The 21,716-nt window shown below is 39.0% G+C and overlaps 1 protein-coding gene across 12 annotated transcripts in view; it reads right to left on the reverse strand.

The window, feature by feature from the left end:
* Window positions 1–21,716, reverse strand: part of ppip5k2 (diphosphoinositol pentakisphosphate kinase 2) — a 282,209-nt gene that overhangs the window by 215,834 nt on the left and 44,659 nt on the right. For 11 of the 12 annotated variants that reach the window (XM_039758896.1, XM_039758903.1, XM_039758901.1 and 8 more), the window contains exon 2: window positions 4,313–4,676. In XM_039758896.1, coding sequence (XP_039614830.1) covers window positions 4,313–4,477 — 165 coding nt within the window. In that variant the 5' untranslated portion in view covers window positions 4,478–4,676. The remainder of the gene's footprint in view (window positions 1–4,312; window positions 4,677–21,716) is intronic. The other variant, XM_039758895.1, reaches the window with a different exon arrangement.

The raw sequence follows: 21,716 nt of genomic DNA on the forward strand, positions 1-21,716 counted from the left end.
AATCTAATATTTTCGCAGTTAGAGCATAGAAAACCTGTTTACGACCTTCTAAATACGTTTTTTAACATTATTAGAGCCCTCTAGACATGAAATAACACCTTTTAGTCAAAAGTTTAAACTGTGCTCCATGACAAGACAGAGATGACAGTTCTTTCTCACAATTAAAAGAATGCAAACATATCTTCCTCTTCAAAGTGTGCGTAAGGAGCGGAGAATGTCAGAGAGAGAGAGAAAAGCAAACAATGAAAAATCAATAGGGCTGTTGCGCTTTTAAGTATGCAAGCACCAGCGATAAAGCAGCGGCAATGAAGGGATCAATGCGAAGGTAGCCTTTCAGCATTTTTACAGGAGCGGTCCAGATCTTCTAAGCAAACAGCCTCTGTGCAAAAAGCCCCTCTGCTCACATCTCCTCCGTCAAGCGCAGAGAACGTCAGAGAGAGAGAGAGAGAGAGAGCGCGAGATTAAAGCAAACAATCAAAAAATCAATAAGTGAGCTTTTGGACGCATCTCGATAAAGCGGCATTTCTTAGAGGAGCGTCTGTATCCACTAGGCAAAAAGCTTCAGTGCAAACAACACCTCAGCACACACCCTCTCCGTCAGGCGCAGAGAATGTCAGAGAGGGTGAGATACAGGCAGAGACAAGCAAACAATCGAGCACCGTGCAGGAGGCATATCTTATAGCATTGAGGAGTTTTAGTTAATATGTAATACGTGCTCTGATTGGGTAGCTTCTAAGCCATCCGCCAATAGCGTCCCTTGTATGAAATCAACTGGGCAAACAAACTGAGGAAACAAACTGTCCCAAGTGAGAGGGTGTTTTCCACAGCAGGTGACACTGTCACAGCAAGCAGATCTGTACTGTCAGCAGAACATGTGGACATCCTAATTTTTCTGAAGAAGAACATGGAAATTGAGTAAACTATGTTTTGGTTTGTATTTAAGTGGACCTTTTATTTAAGTTGTTTATGTTGTATATGCAGCTAAATGTGCTAGCACTCCAGAAGATGTGTTAGGGGAGGTCCATTAAAGAGTGGTTCATTTTATGGGTACCTGATTTGTTTAATATGCTGCTGAGACTATACCCCAGAAGAAGGGTATAGAATAGCTTTTATTTTTATTTATTTTTTATTCTTTACATGGTGGTTTTTTGGTTTTACATGGTGCTAAGTATGCACAACAGAAAATATGTGAAGTATAGCTTTACCAGATTTAAGTTTTCATGTGTTTTCTGTACACCATAGAACAATGGTTCTAAAATTGTTTTCATGTCAGGGATTGGGTGTGTTTGTTTTATATTCTACCAAGTATAGAAAATACAGTCAGGGATCCCCAAATAATGCAGAACTGTATGTGGTTGATACCTTATTTTTAGAACATTTCAAATGTTTCAAAATATATTTAGGAAGGCATTTCTGTGCAATACATATTTTTATTTAAGTTGATTTTGTTGTATATGCAGCTAAGTGCTAGCACTCCAGAAGATGAGTGTGAGGGGAGGTCCATCAGAGAGTGGTTCATTTTATGGGGACATGATATGTTCAATATGCTCCTGAGAATATACCCCAGAAGAAGGGTATAGCATAGCTTTTATTTTGGAAAGGGACCTTTCTCTGTAATAAACTTCGTTTCCAAACTCTTTTATTTTTTTATTATTTTGTTTTTCAGCAACATTTAATTTAAAAACTGTATTTTTGAGTTAAAAGAAATATATATAATTTTAATAAATTACAAATTAAAAAGGCATGAAAATTTTTTGTATCGAAAAATATCGAACCGTGACACCAAAGTACCGAACCGAACCGTAAATTTTGTGTATCGTTGCACCTAATATATATATATATATATATATATTATATATATACACTAATAAAAGACAAAGCCCTCACTCACTGACTCATCGACTCATCACTAATTCTCCAACTTCCCGTGTGGGTGGAAGGCTGAAATTTGGCAGGTTCATTCCTTACAGCTTCCTTACAAAAGTTGGGCAGGTTTTATATCGAAATTCTACGCGTAATGGTCATAACTGGAAGCTGTTTTCTCCATTTACTGTAATGGAGATGAGCTTGAACGCCGTGGGGGCGGAGTTCGTGTGACATCATCACGCCTCTCACGTAATCACGCAGTACATAGAAAACCAGGAAGACCTCCAAAAAGCGCTGAAGAAAACATGCATTATATAATTGAGAAGGCAGCGAAACAATAAGAAGCGAGCGAGTGACATATACAACCATGTTCATGAGTTCTGCTACTTCGGAAACAAAGCACGATGTAAACCTACACTTTAAATTAAGTTGATAGACAGGCTGCCGCTGGCATTTGTAATTTAGTGCCTGCCCATATAAGGCCGTCCGTCAGCGGCAATCCAATACTAAATATTCACGGGTGAAGGACTGTGTTTATGGAGAGGAAGATGAGATGGTCAGGGTGGTGTTTGACACAAACTCAGCGAAACTGCGAGAGAAAGTTTTAAGTGCCAGGACTAAGGTAACATTAAATACAGCCACGGACATAGCACGAGATGGCACCAGCACAGCTGGGAACCTTCGATGCATGTACACCGAGTGGCTCACGTGAACTGACGCAGTGCACAGATAAAAGGCAACAGTTCCAAAGAGTGCTGAACAAAAACCGAATTACACAATTGAAAAGGCAGCAAAAAATATGAAGCGTCTGATAAGCATATTCATAAATCCAGCTACTGCGGAAACAAAGCACACGGTGGAAAAAGTCAATGTCCCGCTAAAGGAAGACAGTGTAAAAAAAAACCCGTGCATGAAGTGTGTCAGGTCTCAATAAAACAGCGGAGAAGCCGTGGATTAAATAAAAATGCTGCAGGGAGACGTGAATACCATGGCGAAGCAAGGAAGGGAATGAAGAGACCGGAGCAACGGACGGCCTTATATAGGCAGGCAGCCAACAACGTGGGAGGCGTTGGGATGGGGGACTCAACGCCGCCTCACACGGCAACGGAGCTGCAGGCTATGGACGTATATATGTACATAAGTAGGATTCAGTTAGCGTTGGGAACCCGTGTACCAAATTTCATGAAGATGGGCCCATAGGTAACAAAGACCATTGGAAAGTTTAATATGGCGGCCGACAGTGGTGTAATACCACCAAAATAAGTACATACATCGGTTTCGGTTAATGCAGGGAAGCTGCCTACCAAATTTCGTGAAGATGGGGCCATAAATAAGAAAGTTTAACATGGTGGATGGTGTCGACCGTTAAGACCGTTACACGCAGAATTTCGAAATGAAACCTGCTTAACTCTGTAACGCCCATTGTAAATTTTAGCTAATTAGAGGATCAACCTCAAGAACACTAGAACCAGAGATTTCTAATGTCCTAGCCAGAAGATCAGGTTTAAACACCTACTGAAAGTAGCGAGCCCATCGGGTCATAATTGTAGCATCATTCATAAGGACCATTCCATCACCCGCCATGACTGTAACTCTCCAAGGAACAGATTTAGATGAGCAGTTGTTGAAATTTTTGAAATTTTGGTATTGTGACAACACTAGTAAGGTCAAACAAGGGGAAGAATACTAATAAACACAAGAAATACAAAACCCTATTGCCATGTAGAGTACCTAGAATGCCTACACTGATCCTGAAACCCTTCTTTACTGTTAAGATAACTTGCAGATACCAGTCTTAATGCATGATGTAAAATAAGGCAGTTTTAAATTTGCTTCCCAGGGTCAGGTACAACAAGCTAAAGCCCACTCTTTCCCAGCACTACATGGCCTCTGCCAAATTGCAAGGACCTTATTAGATACTGTATGGTTCCACTCAAGGTGCAACTTATGCTGTCCTGGATTGGTGTATCTTGTAATTGCCATTCCAGGACTACATACTAGACAAGCTTTGCAACTCCCAATTGGTCCCTTTTTCCTTTCCCTGACACTCAATGTTGAAAACTGCTTTCTACTGTGGATGTCTCTTTGTCTAATTCAGGCCACACTCAGGGTTTTCTTGTCTTCTAAAAGGCCAACCTTTCACATGCAAAAATGAGTACTATTGATGTATTTGGAATTAATAATTACTTAAAAACGTTCAACATACAGACATTGTAGAAAAGGTTGGCATTAAAAGCAAACAGCACAAGATGCCAAGTCAAGAAGGACTTAAAAAGAAAGCAGTTGTACATTTTATTTTGTTTTTGAAATTAATTTCTGTATTAAGATTTTTGTCAAATTCAACTCTAAAATGAAAAGAAAAATTAGTATATACACAAGTTTAATATATACAGTATACAACTGTATAATGACAAAAATATCCCCTGTTTTAGAATGAACTACTCACAGAGTCATATTCTTCATCATCATCATCATCTTCCTCCTCCTCAGGATTTCCATAACAATAGTCATGACTTTCTAATTTAACAGGATCCAGTAATTCATCGGATTCTCCATCTTCACATCCAACAAAAAATCTTGGGCTATCTCCATCAGTACCATCAACAGACATGTCTGTATAGAGAGGGCAGGCTAATTGGTGAAAGGCAAACCAAGCAGTTATTTCTGTTTTTGTAACCTCTGGGCACTTCAGACTTATCAATTCTTTATCAATCCACTTTCCAGAAAAAGTAAATATAACTGTTAGGTGCGACAGAGTGTACAATCAGCTCCATTATATCCAGGATATTCAGAACACATATCGTTTCTGTCTAGGGAAAGAGGAAAAAAAAAAAAAAAACTCTTGTTAATATGCAAAATTAAACATTTAATAAAGAGCACCCTGTCAAAAATATGAATACCTAATTATTTATAATACATTATTTACAAAATATTTGCAAAGCTCCAATAATAAAGTAAAAATACTGTATACTATAAATTCATTCCTCCATCTATTGAAATATCATCACTGAAATATAGACAAGGTTTAAATAGTTGCTGCATGTTTTAAAAGTCCATTTGCATCTTATTTGTACAAGCAACAGTGGTTATATTAGATTGGCAAACATAAAATAAATCTATTGTAAAAAATAAATAAATAAATAAACTTGGGACAAGATTTTTTTCCGGCAACTTGACATTATCTTTTGAAGAGAGACACTGTCATGTCCTGCGAGACAGGCAAATCACGTCATACTTATAACCTTTGGAAGCAAGTCCCGTCATACGCATGCAGAGCAGGTTAGAGATAATGGAAGTAGGAAAATTCTAAAGTCTCAAAAAATGAGAATAAAGATCACATTAGCGCAAACAAACAGAAAATATTACTCAGTGAAATAACGTAACAGCGAAAATAGATTGAATAGTGTTTGAGGATGTCTGGGGGAGAACAGAGACAAGGCAGTGACTTTAAAATGCTTGTAAGCGCTGCATGAAATGCAGATCACGCAGCATGGGAGCAGCAGCAAGCCAGCTGCTGATTGAGCAAAGAGGAGGTTTAAAAACAAAAAAAATAACCAACTGTTATTTGAATCCTATTGTATAACCGTTAAAGAGGGGTTTCACAACGGGGTATAGCGCTTGGCATAAGCAGTTGGCGAGTGAAGCCTAGTGGCTCTAAACATAATCTACCTAGTGCTAATGAGCTATTCCAGAACAAGAGGACACTTAAAACACAAAAAAAGAGAACCATACCAGAATGTCTCTATTTTCAAAAAAACACGTAGGTCGTGTTAAGCTTCAAAGGGTACTATTTGTTGAATTAAGATGAATGTGTGTGTTTGGGTACATGTGTGATGGGGGTTGCACCCTATTCAGTATCAATTTTTTTCTTGTGTCCACTGCTGTGAACAGGCATGAGTATGTTACTCTTCATTTGGTGATTCAGATATTGTCCTACTAATATGTTTCAAGATTAGTAACAATTTCTGTATATTGATTCAGTGTAATTTCTTCAAAAAGTCTCCTGTCTATTCCTAAATGAAAGAGCTTGAAAAATCTTTGCAGTTTGGTACACGTTACACCTTTTTGTTCTAATGAACACATCACATTCAGGCAATCAAGTCTTTCAGTAAATGCCAGTTGGTGAAATGAAAGCACAAAAGAATAGAGAATGCAGATGATGTTTGCTTAATACACATCATCCTGAATGGCTTAAAGGAATCTTCAAAAGGGTTGTGGTAGTGGGGAAAAATGTGCTTCATTCTCAGTTAGGCACATGATTCAGAGTTGCCTTTATTATAAAGCAGAGAAGTTCAGGATAATAAAATTTTGTAGCAAAACACTTCACAAGAGACAAAATGTCTGCAACCACAGAAATAGATTAGATAATACTTTATTATATTAATATTTGATTATCTTTCATATGGCATATACTCAAAAGAGCGTTACCTCAGGGACTTCAGGTTTACAGTGTCATACCGCTAATCTCACTCTCTCAGCAGACAATGGCCGACAGTGGGGTAAATCGCGTTGCAATCGTTGTTGAAGAACTTAAAAATCTGAAAGGCCCGACTACTGGATAAACCATCCTCGCCATCTGTAATCGGCGTAACATCAACCCCGCGTTGTGCCGACCTCACCCCCGCATCTCGTAGGAGCGACACCGCTGATGACCTCTGTGGATTTCAGCTATGCAGGCGGGGGTTCAAGGCCAGAGCACCTCAATCGGCACAGGCGAGCGTCCTCTCTCAGAACTGGTTCGACCCTCTCCGCGTCCCCAGTTCGCCTTCAGCCCCTGGTGATGTAATAGTGGTAGGTGATTCTATTGTTAGAAACCGTAATATCGCATGCCCTAATGGAAAATCATTTGTTTCTTGTTTTCCCGGTGCTCGTGTCCAAGATGTGACGAGGCGTGCGCCGGCAATCTACGAGAAGCACAAGGAGAGGGCAGTTGGAGCAATCGTTTTGCATGCCGGTGTAAACGATATAAGGCACCGACAATCAGAAATCCTCAAGGCTGACTTCGCAGCTTTGATTAAAGACACGAAGGAGAGGACCCCATCGGCAAAGATCTTCGTTTCGGGTCCACTACCTCTCGTCAGACGATCCAACGAGTACTATAGTCGTCTGCTAGGATTGAACAACTGGCTACAGGATTTCTGCAAGAAGCAAGACATCAGTTTCATCATCAATTGGAATCTCTTTTTGGAAAGGCCGCGTTTCTTCAAGTGAGATGGCCTGCATCCGAACAGTTTTGGCGCCCAGGTCCTCTCCGAAAACATATCTAAGGTAATTTGGTTATCTTGACTATCTATCTGCTCTTAACCCCTTCCGAAATGATACTGTTGTGCTAGGACATGATAAGTGTATAATAGAATCTGCTGTTAAAGTGCACAACATTAATACTGTAATAAGCAATCTCAATGCACATAGAAAATCTAGGCAATACGGCATAAACTCCAATAATCTAATTAAAATTACTATTTTAGAGGCACAATGTATTAAAACTATAAAAAAAGATCATGGATTAAACAAAAAATACACACAGAGCGGCGCTAATAAAAATAATTTAGTTCCTATTTCAAATATCAATAACGCATATACTACTCATCTCTGCCCATCCGAAACATTAAATATGGCACTATTAAATGTTAAGAGCTTTAACTAACAAAACGTTTTTTATCAACGATCTTATTGTAAAGATGTCAGTTTTGGTAAGTTCAAGTCCTTTGAGTATCTCGCCATTGTTATTCATGGAGATTCTCACATTCTAGTATTATCCGTGTATAGACCTCTTTTTTTGAGGAATTCTCCGATTCTCTGACAAACATTCTAAGCAATCAGTCCGTTTATAGTGCCAACTTTAATAGCAAAGATAATGTAAATAGTAAGGTGGAAAACTTTAATTCTAAAGTGAGAGTGGCTGTTGACATAGTTGCACCTGAAAAGACAGTTAAAAAATCTTCTAGCATTATTATACCATGGAAGACCCAAAGAGTGTCTGATTTAAAGAGAACATGCCGTAGAGCTGAGCATAAATGGAGGAAAACTAAACTAACTATCCACTATGAAATATTAAAAGTTAAAATAACAGAATACAATAACACTGTCCGTCTTGAGTGGCGCTGCTAATTCTCTAAGATTATAAATAACAATGCTAGTAATCCCAGAGTCTTATTCTCTATGATAGATCGTCTGCTAAACCCAGGTAACTCAAAGGAATACACCACAGTTAGGTTATTTTTTAACAAGGGGGCAATTACTTTTTCACACAGGGCCATGTAGTTTGGATTTTTTTTCTCTCTAAATAATAAAAACCATCATTTAAAAACTGCATTTTGTGTTTACTTGTGTTATATTTGACTAATGGTTAAATGTGTTTGATGATCAGAAACATTTTGTGTGACAAACATGCAAAAGAATAAGAAATCAGGAAGGGGGCAAATAGTTTTTCACACCACTGTATCTCTCCAGTTTTGATGTCACTACACTGATTACCTGTGTCATTCAGGATTGACTTTAAAATTCTGCTTATGGTTTATAAAGCCTTAAATAATCTCGCCCCATCTTATATATTGGAATGTCTGACACCTTATATTCCAAATCGTAACCTTAGATCCTCAAATGAGTGTCTCCTTAGAATTCCAAGAGCAAAACTTAAAAGAAGTGGTGAGACGGCCTTCTGCTGCTATACACCTAAAATCTGGAATAGCCTGCCAATAGGAATTCGCCAGGCTAATACAGCGGAACACTTTAAAACACTGCTGAAAACATATTACTTTAACATGGCCTTTTTATAACTTCACTTTAACTTAATCCTGCTACTCTGTATGTTCAATTCATCATAATAACTATTCATGGTGGCTCCAAAATCCGTACTGACCCCTACTCTCTTTTCTGTTTCTTTTTCTGGCCTGCGCCACCACCACCTACTCAAAGCATCATGATGTTCCAACCATTATGGATGGATCAAAAGCCAGAAGTCTACGTGACCATCATCATCAAGTCCTTCTGTGAGAACCCTAAATCCAAAGAGGACCGTTTAATTTATGTTAGGTAGAATGCCCAGAGGGGACTGGGCAGTCTAATGGTCTGGAATCCCTACAGATTTTTTTTTTTTTTCTCCAGCCGTCTTGAGTTTTTTTTTTGTTTTTTCTGTCTACCCTGGCCATTGGACGTTACTCTTATTCTATGTTAATTAATTTTGACTTATTTTATTTTCTTACTGTGTCCTTTATTTTCTGTTCTTCATTATGTAAAGCACTTTGAGCTACTTTTTGTATGAAAATGTGCTATATAAATAAATGCTGCTGTTGTTTCTATCCACTCTACCATAAAGGCCCGATTGATGAAGTGCTGCTGAGATGGTCATCCTTCTGACAGGTTTTCCCACCTAAGCTTAAATAGGGTGACAATTATTGAGGCCACGGTGCTCCTGGGGACAATCAAAGATTTGGAAATGGTTTTACTATACCCTTGCTCTGACCTATGACTCACCAAAATTTGAATACAGTCTACAGAGAGTTCTTTTGACTTCATGAATTTGTTTTTATCCTTTCATGCAGTATAAATGGTGGTACCTTACATGCACAGCTTTGTGCCATTCTTAAACTAGGTCCTATCAATTCAATTTGCCATAGGTGGACTCCAAACAAGTTCTACATGCATCTAAAGAATAATTAGAGCAAACATGAGGCACCTGACCACAATATGAATATGAAGTGCAACAGCAAAGGGTCTGAATCTATAGTACATATACATAAAAGGGTGCATTAAAATTAAAAGCAATTTGAAAATTATGAGGTAACCACAATGGAGAGAAGCTGACACAATACAACATATTCATGATGGCTTACGGGTAATTAAAACATGCACATCACAGTTCTCTGCTGTTAGTATAACTGAAGCCAAATGAACATAGACGCTCTGCTGTGGAATTGCACCATTATTAAACAATGTGCCATAGTGAGATTTCTTTGGGTAGATGAAAAGAAAACTGCTGAAATTCACTGAAGGATGTTGGCTTGTGTACATCAGTAAGATGTTTGGATATACATCTAGGGCAGTAGATATTTGAAGAAAGGACATTTTGATACATCAATCTTTAGGGGTAAAACGATAGAAAATCCACATACTCAAATCTCAAAAATGCTTTGACTAATTTAATTGAAATTTTGTGATGTTATAGAAAGAAGAAAATTACCCAACATATGTTTTTTTGTTGATAAATCTGTACCATGTGGGCTGTTCCAAGGCACTGGGTCTTTTCTCCCCCTCTAAGAACAGTAATTTCACAAAGAAATGTAAGCTTGCTAGTGTGTCCAAAATAAGGCAGCTGCAGGAACAGTGAAGGAGTAAACAAACAGTGACTCTGACCAATACAGTGAATGAACAAGCGAAGAAGGTGAGGTGTCCTGCATAGGTAAAATGAGACAGAATGATATGCGGTGTGAGCTGTGAAGTGGAATGAGGACATTTTTGCAAAGCACAAAATATGTGATTGAAAATCACATTATAAATCTTGAGTCAAGGTGCCAAGGGGGTCTCCAAGGGGCACTCAGCTTAGTCATATAGGTGAATACCATTGTCCAGGTAAAGAAGTCATGAGATGAATAAAAAAAAAAAAAAAAAAAGGGTGAAGGATCAAATAAAGTCACATTAGAAGAAAAAAAAATAGGTTAAGTGAAGAAATACAATCATAGGACAGTAGTTGCTGGGATAAACTAACACAAAGATTAAATAAAAACATAAATTAACAAGACGACCAGACTCAGCAGTCAGTGCCATCTTTTGCAATGATAAAGGAAACTTATTTTTGTAAGTAATTTCTGTTGTTTTGCTTATCGTTATGTATTATGATGCTGTATATGACACACTCTATAGGGTGGCCCAGATTTATTATGCAATTTTCATTCCGCTATAACTTAAGTTTATTATATAGAAAATCACCCGAAAAATCCCAGACCATCAAGAAGTGTGCGAACTGATGACATGAAGCAATCATCTTGGCGCCGAACTAGAATTGTCCCTGCATAAATCAAAGTCATCCAGACGATCTGGATCTGTATAATTAGATCTGGACCACCCTGTATAAAGAGAGATTCAAGCAGCCAGACTTCAAAATTACCTTGCTTCACGTTTGTGCTGGGCAAAATATGCCCCATGGGACTATTGAACATGTGTAGCGTTTTTTGTTCCATGTGTATAGCGTGCTCAAAGTCTCTCATTATGTTTGTGCTTTATGTTAAGTGTCTGATTGCCACTTATATGTTTGTAAACAAACAGCAGACCTTGAGACTTTGTCTAATCCATGTTTTGTGGTTAGTGATAACTTGCATGCATGGGTTTTTTTTTAAAAAAAAAAAAAACAAAAAAAGCACACATGGCAGTTTCACTCAAGTGACAGCTTGGTGGACAAGGAAAAGCCATTGTCCTATTTAATACCAACATAAAAGAAAAAAAAATAGTTGTTTTTGGCATGCATATTGCTAAGAGAAGAACTGAAATATACACAATTCATTAACCTACAAGCACACCAGGCGTTTGACCCAGAACACAAAAATTTAAGTTGCTACAGAATCGAAGCAAAAGGAAAAATAGCAGCACTCCAACAAGTAATCATTATCATGTACATGCCCTACAAGCTATGTATTTGCACCACTATGCCTGCAATGATTTATTAGAAAACTCAAAGCAAAAAGTGTGGCGTAACAGACACATGGCCATTATTTTTTCTTCTTTTCTGATTATATGCAATTTTTCCGTGAAGCCATATTGACTGCAAGATCAATAAATTACAATGTTAGAATAACTTAATATTTAACTTATTTTTCAAGAATTTTCTCAAATGTTCCAATGCTCTGCAACACAATTAAAGCTGACTCGCCTGTATCCACTCACTATTTAAAAAAAAAAAACATTAAGTCAGGTCCCAAGAGAATGCAAACCTTTAGTCTACAGTGCTAATACAGCATGTTGGAAAGTGGAAGAACAAAGAGTAAAGCACAAGGTCTTTTAAGTTCTGAACTTTTTCAGTAATAGTATACCACACCACCCTAGTTTACATATGTACTCTATTGATTATCTATCTATATCGATACACACTGAGTATACTTTATACTGTATATATACACACACAATATATGTTGGCATACCTTGCATAACTGCATGAACCCTTATGGCACAATACAATTCAATATATTTATGGTCACTACTTTACTTTGACTACTTGCACTGAATGTCAGCCAGGGATGCATAGTCCTGACAGTAGCTGCTGATAGCCAGCCTCAAGCTTCCAAATGATCATCAATTATGATAGAACAGTTTTCCTTGCAGTTCTAAAGTAAGCTCATTTAACATGTTGGTCAGATCGGTTTACACTAGAATCCCTGAAGCCTATGAAAAAACTGGTAATTCCGGACCATCTTAAATTCCATCGCACCTCTCCATTAGCATCTTTTGTTTTGCAAATGTGTTGATCAGCACAAGCAGCCTATATCCCATCCGATGCAGCTCAACTTGGGCAAAAAGTTCTCCCAACTCAAGTCTTTTTATCTGGGTGTGAGGTGCCTGGAGTTATATGGTGTAAATAATATATCGTTATTTGGAACACATGCATTTCATGTGTGTTCCATTTCTGCAACAATCTGGGTAAATGTACAGTAGGATGACCGGAAATGTGAGACAAGAAATGTTGAACACATACTTAAAACAGAAACCTTTTTCATTTATAGTACTAATGACAATTTTGATATGAAGTGTATAATTTAGAGGTAGTGCTGCTGCCTCACAGTTAGAAGACCTGAGTTCGCTTCCCAGGTCTTCCCTGCGTGGAGTTTGCATGTTCTCCCCATGTCTGCTCCAGTTTCCTCCCACAGTCCTGAATGCAGGTTAGGTGCATTGGCGATCCTAAATTGTCCCTAGTGTGTGCTTGGTCTGTGGGACAGGGTTTGTTTCCTGCCTTGTGCCCTGTGTTGGCTGGGATTGGCTCCAGCAGATCCCCGTAACCCTGTAATTAGTATAAAGCGGGTTGGATAATGAATGGATGGATGGATGGGATGGGTGTATAATGTGTAAAGACTGAAGTCGAAATGTGAAATAAACACTCTCACAAAAGGTACACGCATAACAAAACAAGTGCACATTTATTCAAGAGTATAACCAAAGAAAAAGAAATCGGGTTAGGGTACGACACTGACATTACAGCTTGGGTGATGCAGCAATTAGAACTCATAATTAAGAGGTTACCGGTTCGATTCCAGGCACTTCCCAGAATTACCGTTTAGAATAGTAAGCTGCTCTTATGGTTACTATTATACCATAAAAACATACATTTCATTTGAGTCTACAACCCCAAATCAGAAAAAGTTGGGACAGTGTGGAAAATGTGAATAAAAAAAAGAAAAAAACAAGTTATAAATTCCCCTCAATTTATTACATTGCAGACAGTATGAACACAATAATTCATGTTTTTTTTTTTTTTGTCAACATCATTTGATTTGTAAATAAATATCCATTCTTGCTATTCAGGCTTGCAACACATTTCAAAAAAAGTTGGGACAGTACAGCATTTACCACTTTGTACAGTTCCCCTGTCTTAACAATACTTAAAAGAGATTTAGGCATTGAAGAAATCAAGTGACTAAGTGTTGCAGGTGTTAATTTTTCCCATTCTTCCTGCAAACAACATTTTAGGTGCGCAACAGTACGGGGTCTTCGTTGATGCATTTTTCATTTCAAAATGCGGCAAACATTCTCTATAGGAGACAAATCAGGACTGCAGGCAGGCCAGTCAAGCATCTGCACCCTCTCCTTACGCAGCCATGCCTTTGTTATGCGCGCAATATGTGGTTTGGCATTGTCTTGCTGAAATAAGCATGGGCGTCCCTGGAAAAGACATCGTCTTGAAGGCAGCATTTGTTCCTCCAAAACTAAGATATACTTCTAAGCATTGATGGTGCCATCGCAGAAGTGCAAGTTATCTTTGCCGAAGGCACTGACACAACCCCATACCATGACAGACCCTGGCTTTTGGACTTGTATCTGAAAACAGTCTGGATGGTCCTTTTCCTCTTTGGTCCACAGCACACGGCGTTCATTTCATCCAAAAAAGATGTGAAAAAACGTTTCGTCTGACAACAATACACGTTTCCACTGCACAATGGACCATCCCAGATGCCTCCGAGCCCAGAGAAGTCAACGGCGCTTCTGGATACTATTTATGTAGAGCTTCCTTTTGGCACAGTACAGTTTTAGCTGGCATTTCCTAATGTAACTACGTACTGTAGTGCTTGAGAGTGACTTCCTGAAGTAGTCCTGAGCCAACGCAGTTATATCATTTATTGGTGAATGATGGTTTTTAATGCAGTGCCATCTGAGGGCTCGGAGATCACAGCCATTCAGTTTAGGCTTGCGCCCTTGGCCTTTGCGCACGGTAATTTCTCCAGATTCCCTGATTCTTTTCACTATGCTATGCACTGTAGAGGGAGAAATGCCCAAATCTCTTCCTATCTGTTTTTGAGAAACGTTTTTCTTCATCATTTCAAAGATTTTTGCCCGCACTTGGTGGCAAACTGGTGATCCTCTGCCCATCTTTGCTCCTAAAGCAGTAGGCCTTTCCTCGATGCTGCTTTTGTATCGAATCATGATTGCCAACACCTGTTAACATCACCAGTTTCAAATCATTACTACCCCTGAATTGCCCCCATCCCAACATTTTTTGGAATGTGTTGCAAGCCTGAATGGCAAGAATGGATGTTTATTTACAAATCAAATGATGTTGACCAAAAAAACCACGAATTATCTGGTGTTCATACTGTCTGCAATGAAATAAAAGTTAAGGGAAATTTGTAAATTACTGCTTTATTTTTTTATTCACATTTTCCACACTGTTCCAACCTTTTCTGATTTGGGGTTGTATAACAGCCGGTATAAATTTATGGTACTTGTAAAAGTTTTTTTTTTTTTTTAATTCAGTATTTTTCTCCAGGTCATGTTCACGTATCACCACAAAATCTGACACTGCGGTTTTCAAATAACAGAGGTGAATGCAGATGAGGATGAGGGTTCCACATCGGAGAAAGAGAACAGAAGACCTCCCTGCAAGAAACATTCAGTCACACATAAGAACAATGTTGCTGCACCAGGCGTAAAGGGGAAAGATGGCACTGTTTGGATGCAGCAACAGGTTGGGGGTCATCCTGACAACAGCAAGGCTTACAGAGCTCACCAAGGTATCATGCAAAGTTCCATTTGTGATTATGTTTTGTGATAAAAATGCCATGTCTAGCAGCCATTGATCATCAAGTTGCTTGTATTCTACATGTTTAATGACAAGGAGAAACTCCTTTATCTCCGGACAGCGGTCACAAAATCTCTGCAGGAATTTTCCCACTACTAAGCCATCTCACGTGAGCGTGTTGCAAGAGGTCAAAGTAGATAGTCTCTTCCAGATGTGCATGGAACAGTCATCTTTGAAGCGACTTAACTCGAATACAGCAGGTGATTTTCATTGCCACATCCATTATCTCTTTCATGTTTAGCACTTTTACACATAATTCTTGTTGCTGTATATATGCAGTGGTAAGTCAGGGGAAAGCATTGTCCTACACTTGGCAATAAATTGCATTCCATTGCAGACACACCATCTGTGGTGACTGACATCAATTTACAGTGCAACAACTCTGTGATTAGCGGTGTAGCAGTGAAAAAGGTCCCCACTTGAACAGTTTCCCGTTGCGCCACGTTCCAAGTGTTGTTTAGGCAATTTAAAGTAGTGTTACGGTATAAGAAAAATCCGTATCATAACAAAAAAAAAAAACGGTTTTCGGTATGAACCGGTATATCGCCCAGCACTAGTTACGTCTGCTGACTCGTTTTGGTATTTTAAAAGCAAACCAGAAATATTCAATCACAGCTCTTCAGCTATCAAGAAGTACAGTAAAATGGTGATGTGAAATAATGGCCAATGATTTGACACGGTGGCTTTGGAAGTAAGGCTTTGTGGACTTTGTGGTCCAGGCTTTCCACCACATCTCTAACCTCTCTCTCTCTCTCTCTCATTTCTCCTAGGGCACGAAGTAGAAAATGGCCGACAGTGGGGTAACTCGCGTTGAAATCGTAATTGAGGAACTCCAAGCACTTGATGAAAAGATTCAGAAACTCCTGTCCCGACGGAAATACCTGAGAAATCTGAAGGCCCGGCTGTTGGATAAACCGTCCTTGCCATCTGGAACCGGCGAAACATCAACCCCGCGTTGTGCCGACCTCACCCCCGCGTCTCGTAGGAGCGGCGCGCTGCTGACCTCGGTGGATTTCAGCTATGCAGGCGGGGGTTCAAGGCCAGAGCACCTCCATCGGCACAGGCGAGCATTTTATCTCAGAACCGGTTTGACCCTCTACGCGTCCCCATTTCGCCTTCAGCACCTGGTGATGTATTAGTGGTAGGTGATTCCATCGTTAGAAACCTTAATGTCGCATGCCCTAATGCAAAATCGTTTGTTTCTTGTTTTCCCGGTGCTCGTGTCCGAGATGTAATGAAACGTGCGCCAGCAGTCTACGAGAAACACAAGGAGAGGGCAGTTGGATCAATCGTCTTGCATGCCGGCGTAAACGATATAAGGCACCGACAATCAGAAATCCTGAAGGCTGACTTCGCAGCTCTGATTAGAGACACGAAGGAGAGGACCCCATCGGCAAAGATCTTCGTTTCGGGTCCACTACCTCTCGTCAGACGATCCAACGAGTACTACAGTCGTCTGCTAGGGTTGAACAACTGGCTACAGGGTTTCTGCAAGAAGAAGGATGTCGGCTTCATCAACAATTGGAATCTCTTTTGGAAAGGCGCGTCTCTTCAAGCGTGATGGCCTGCATCCGAACAGTTTGGCGCCGGGTCCTCTCCGAAAACATATCGAAGGTAATTCGTTTTTCTTGACTATCTATCTCTGCTCTTAACCCCTTCCGAAATAATACTGCTGTGCCAGGACATGATGAATGTTTAATAGAGTCTTCCGTTAAAGTTCACACCATTAATACTGTAATAAGCAATCTCAATGCACGTAGAAAACCTAGGAAATACGGCATAAACTCCAATAATCTAATTAAAATCACTATTTTAGAGGAACAATGTATTAAAACTATAAAAGCAGATCGCAGATTAAACAAAAAATATACACAGAGCGGCTAATAATAATAATTTAGTTCCTATTCCAAATAACAATAACGCATATAGTACTCATCTCTGCACCTCCAAACATTAAATATGGCACTATTAAATGTCAGAGCTTTAACTAACAAAACGTTTTTATCAACGATCTTATTAGTGATAAAAAATAGATCTTATTGCACTAAATGAAACATGGCTGAATTCAGATGCGCGTCAGTTTTAATCGAATCTGCTCCTCCGGATTACAGTTTTACTCATTCAAACCGCCAGGGAAAAAGGGGGGGCGGATTGGCTAACATTTACTCGAGCGATTAAAATGTAAAGATGTCAGTTTTGGTAAGTTCAAGTCCTTTGAGTATCTCGCCGTTGTTATTCATGGAGATTCTCAAGTTCTAATACTATCCGTGTATAGACCTCCTAAATATAACGCGCTTTTTGAGGAATTCTCTGACTTAATGTCAATTTTAATTACTAATTATGACACACTCCTAATAGTTGGCGACTTTAATTTTCATATAGATAATCAGTGTGATCTAAAAGTAAAAGAATTTATGAACCTCCTGGATTCTTTTGATTTGAGACAACTCATAAATCAGCCTACACATAAAGCAGGTCATACATTAGACTTAGTGATTACTAAAGGACTGAAAGTTGATATAAAACAGATCATTGATATTGGTCTATCAGACCATTTTCTTCTACTTTTTAATATAGAAATAATGATAAAAAACACTCATGAGAAGCATATTGTTAAAAACGCTTCTTTGATTCGCAGCAGCTTTAAAACTTACAAACATTTTAAGCAATCAGTCCGTTTATAGTGCCAGCTATAATAGCGAGGACAATGTAAATAGTAAGGTGGAAAGATTTAATTCTAAAGTGAGAGCTGCTGTTGACATAGTTGCACCTGAAAAGACAGTGAAAAAATCTTCTAGCATTGGTATACCATGGAAGACCCAAAGAGTGTCTGATTTAAAGAGAACATGCCGTAGAGCTGAGCGTCAATGGAGGAAGAGTAAACTTACTATCCACCACGAAATATTAAAAGTCAAAATAACAGAATACAATAACACTGTCCGTCTTGAGAGACGCTGCTATTTCTCTAATATTATAAATAACAATGCTAGTAATCCTAGAGTCTTATTTTCAACAATTGATCACCTACTAAACCCAGGTAGCTCAAAGGAATGCCTCCTAAGTGCTTCCAGTGAAACCTGTGAGGCTGTCGCTGTATTTTCAATCAAAAATTAATGATATTAGAAATAACATAGTATATCTCCCCAACACTAAGGATCCCCTAAACCCCAACATCCTGTTATAAACAAATTAAACTCTTTCACTAGGATAGATTTACCTGATTTACAAAAATAATATCTCAATTAAAACCCTCCACCTCGTCCTTGACCCGATACCAACAAGGTTTTTCAAAGAAGTATCAGGCGTGCTAATTGATAATGTTCTTGACATAGTAAATTCGTCACTAGATACTGGGGTCTTCCCAGACTGTCTTAAGACTGCTGTAGTTAAACCCCTACTTAAGAAACATAATCTTGACCCCTCGCTCTTGAAAATTTTAGACCCATCTCTAACTGCCCTTCTTAAGTAAAGTTCTAGAGAAGGCAGTCATTATGCAGTTAAATGACCACCTAAATAAACATGCTATTCTTGATAAATTTCAGTCAGGTTTTAGAACAAATCACAGCACAGAAACTGCACTCGTTAAAGTAGTAAATGACTTGCGGGTAAATGCAGACAGAGGCCATTTATCTGTTCTCATCCTCTTAGATCTGAGTGCTGCATTTGACACCATTGATCACAACATTCTTAGAAATCGCCTTAGTCAATGGGTGGGCCTCTCTGGCAGTGTCTTAAATTGGTTTGAATCCTACCTGACAGGGAGAAAATATTTTGTTAGTTGTGGGAATTACAACTCGAAGACACATGATATCCAATATGGTGTTCCACAAGGCTCTATCCTGGGTCCGCTGTTATTCTCAATCTACATGCTTCCGTTAGGTCAGATTATCTCAGGGCACAACGTGAGCTACCACAGCTATGCTGATGACACACAGCTGTACTTATCAATAGCACCTGATGACCCGATTCTATTGATTCACTAACACAATGTCTGACTAGTATCTCAGAATGGATGAATAGTAATTTTCTCAAGTTAAATAAAGAGAAACTGAAATTTTAGTGATCAGCAATAATGGATACAATGAGGCTATTAGAAATAAACTGGATACATTAGGATTAAAAGTCAAGACGGAGGTAAAAAGCTTAGGGGTGATTGTTGACTGTAATCTGAATTTTAAATCACATATTAATCAGATCATTAGGACAGCATTTTTCACTTAAGAAACATAAGTAAAGTTAGACCTCTTATATCACTGAAAGATGCTGAGAAATTAGTTCACGCGTTTGTTTTCAGTCGACTAGATTACTGTAACGCACTCCTCTCAGGACTACCCAAAAAGATATAAATCGTTTGCAACTAGTGCAGAATGCAGCTGCTAGAATCCTAACTAGGAAAAGAAAATCAGAACACATTACTCCAGTTTTGATGTCACTACACTGGTTACCTGTGTCATTCAGAATTGACTTTAAAATTCTGCTTATGGTTTATAAAGCCTTAAATAATCTCGCCCCATCTTATATATCGGAATGTCTGACACCTTATATTCCAAATCGTAACCTCAGATCCTCAAATGAGTGTCTCCTTAGAATTCCAAGAACAAAACTTAAAAGAAGTGGTGAGGCGCCTTCTGCTGTTATGCACCTAAAATCTGGAATAGCCTGCCAATAGGAATTTGCCAGGCTGATACAGTAGAGCACTTTAAAACACTGCTGAAAACACATTACTTTAACATGGCCTTTTATAACTTCATTTTAATCGTAATTTAACTTAATCCTGATACTCTGTATGTTCAATTCATCATAACAACTATTCATGGTGGCTCTAAAATCGGTACTGACCCCTACTCTCTTTTCTGTTTCTTTTTCCGGTTTCTTTGTGGTGGTGGCCTGCGCCACCTCCACCTACTCAAAGCTTCATGATGCTCCAACAATGATGGACGGATTAAAAGGAAGAAGTCTACGTGACCATCATCATCATCAAGCCCTTCCGTGAGAACCCTAAATCCAAAGAGGACTGTTTCATTTATGTTAGGTAGAATGCCCAGAGGGGACTGGGCGGTATCATGGTCTGGAATCCCTACAGATTTTATTTTTCTCCAGCCGTCTGGAGTTTTTGTTTTTCTGTCCCCTGGCCATTGAACCTTACTCTTATTCGATGTTAATGTTGATTTATTTTTTATAATTATGTCTTTCATTTTTCTATTCTTTAATATGTAAAGCACTTTGAGCTACTGTTTGTATGAAAATGTGCTATATAAATAAATGTTGTTGTTGTTGACTGCAAGTGTTTCTAACTGCAATTAGACAATTCTACGGACATAAGTGACACAGCCCAATTGTGCCTTTTTATTCGGATGGTGTTTACAGATATGAATGGAAAAGAGGAGCCGTTAACAATACTGCCCATGAAAGAAAACACACTTGGAGAGGACCTTTTTCAGTCTTTCAAAAACTTTATCAAGATAACCCAGCTCCCAGTATGTACAGTGCATCCAGAAAGTATTCAAAGCGCATTACTTTTTCCACATTTTATTATGTTACAGCCTTATTCCAAAATGGATTAAATTCATTTTTTTCCTCAGAATTCTACACACAACACCCCATAATGACAATGTGAAAAAAGTTTACTTGAGATTTTTGCAAATTTATTAAAATAAAAAAAATGAGAAAGCACATGTACATAAGTATTCACAGCCTTTGCCATGAAGCTCAAAATTGAGCTCAGGTGCATCCTGTTTCCCCTGATCATCCTTGAGATGTTTCAGCAGCTTAATTGGAGTCCACCTGTGGTAAATTCAGTTGATTGGACATGATTTGGAAAGGCACACACCTGTCTATATAAGGTCCCACAGTTGACAGTTCATGTCAGAGCACAAACCAAGCATGAAGTCAAATGAATTGTCGGTAGACCTCCAAGACAGGATTGTCTCGACGCACAAATATGGGGAAGGTTACAAAAAAATTTCTGCTGCTTTGAAGGTCCCAATGAGCACAGTGGCCTCCATCATCCGTAAGTGGAAGAAGTTCAAAACTACCAGGACTCTTCCTAGAGCTGGCCGGCCATCTAAACTGAGCGATCGGGGGAGAAGGGCCTTAGTCAGGGAGGTGACCAAGAACCTGATGGTAACTCTGTCAAAGCTCCAGAGGTCCTCTGTGGAGAGAGGAGAACCTTACAGAAGGACAACCATCTCTGCAGCAATCCACCAATTAGGCCTGTATGGTAGAGTGGCCAGACGGAAGCCACTCCTTATTAAAAGGCACATGGTAACCCGCCTGGAGTTTGCCCAAAGGTACCTGAAGGACTCTCAGACCATGAGAAACAACATTCTCTGGTCTAATGAGACAAAGATTGAACTCTTTGGTGAGAATACCAGGCATCACGTTTGGAGGAAACCAGGCACCGCTCATCACCAGGCCAATACCATCACTACAGTGAAGCATGGTGGTGGCAGCATCATGCTGTGGAGATGATTTTCAGCGGCAGGAACTGGGAGACTAGTCAGGATAAAGGGAAAGATGACTGCAGCAATGTACAGAGTCACCCTGGATGAAAACTTTCTCCAGAGCGCTC

The sequence above is a fragment of the Polypterus senegalus genome, chromosome 7 (genome assembly GCF_016835505.1).
Source record: "Polypterus senegalus isolate Bchr_013 chromosome 7, ASM1683550v1, whole genome shotgun sequence".
NCBI classification, from domain to species: domain Eukaryota; kingdom Metazoa; phylum Chordata; class Cladistia; order Polypteriformes; family Polypteridae; genus Polypterus; species Polypterus senegalus.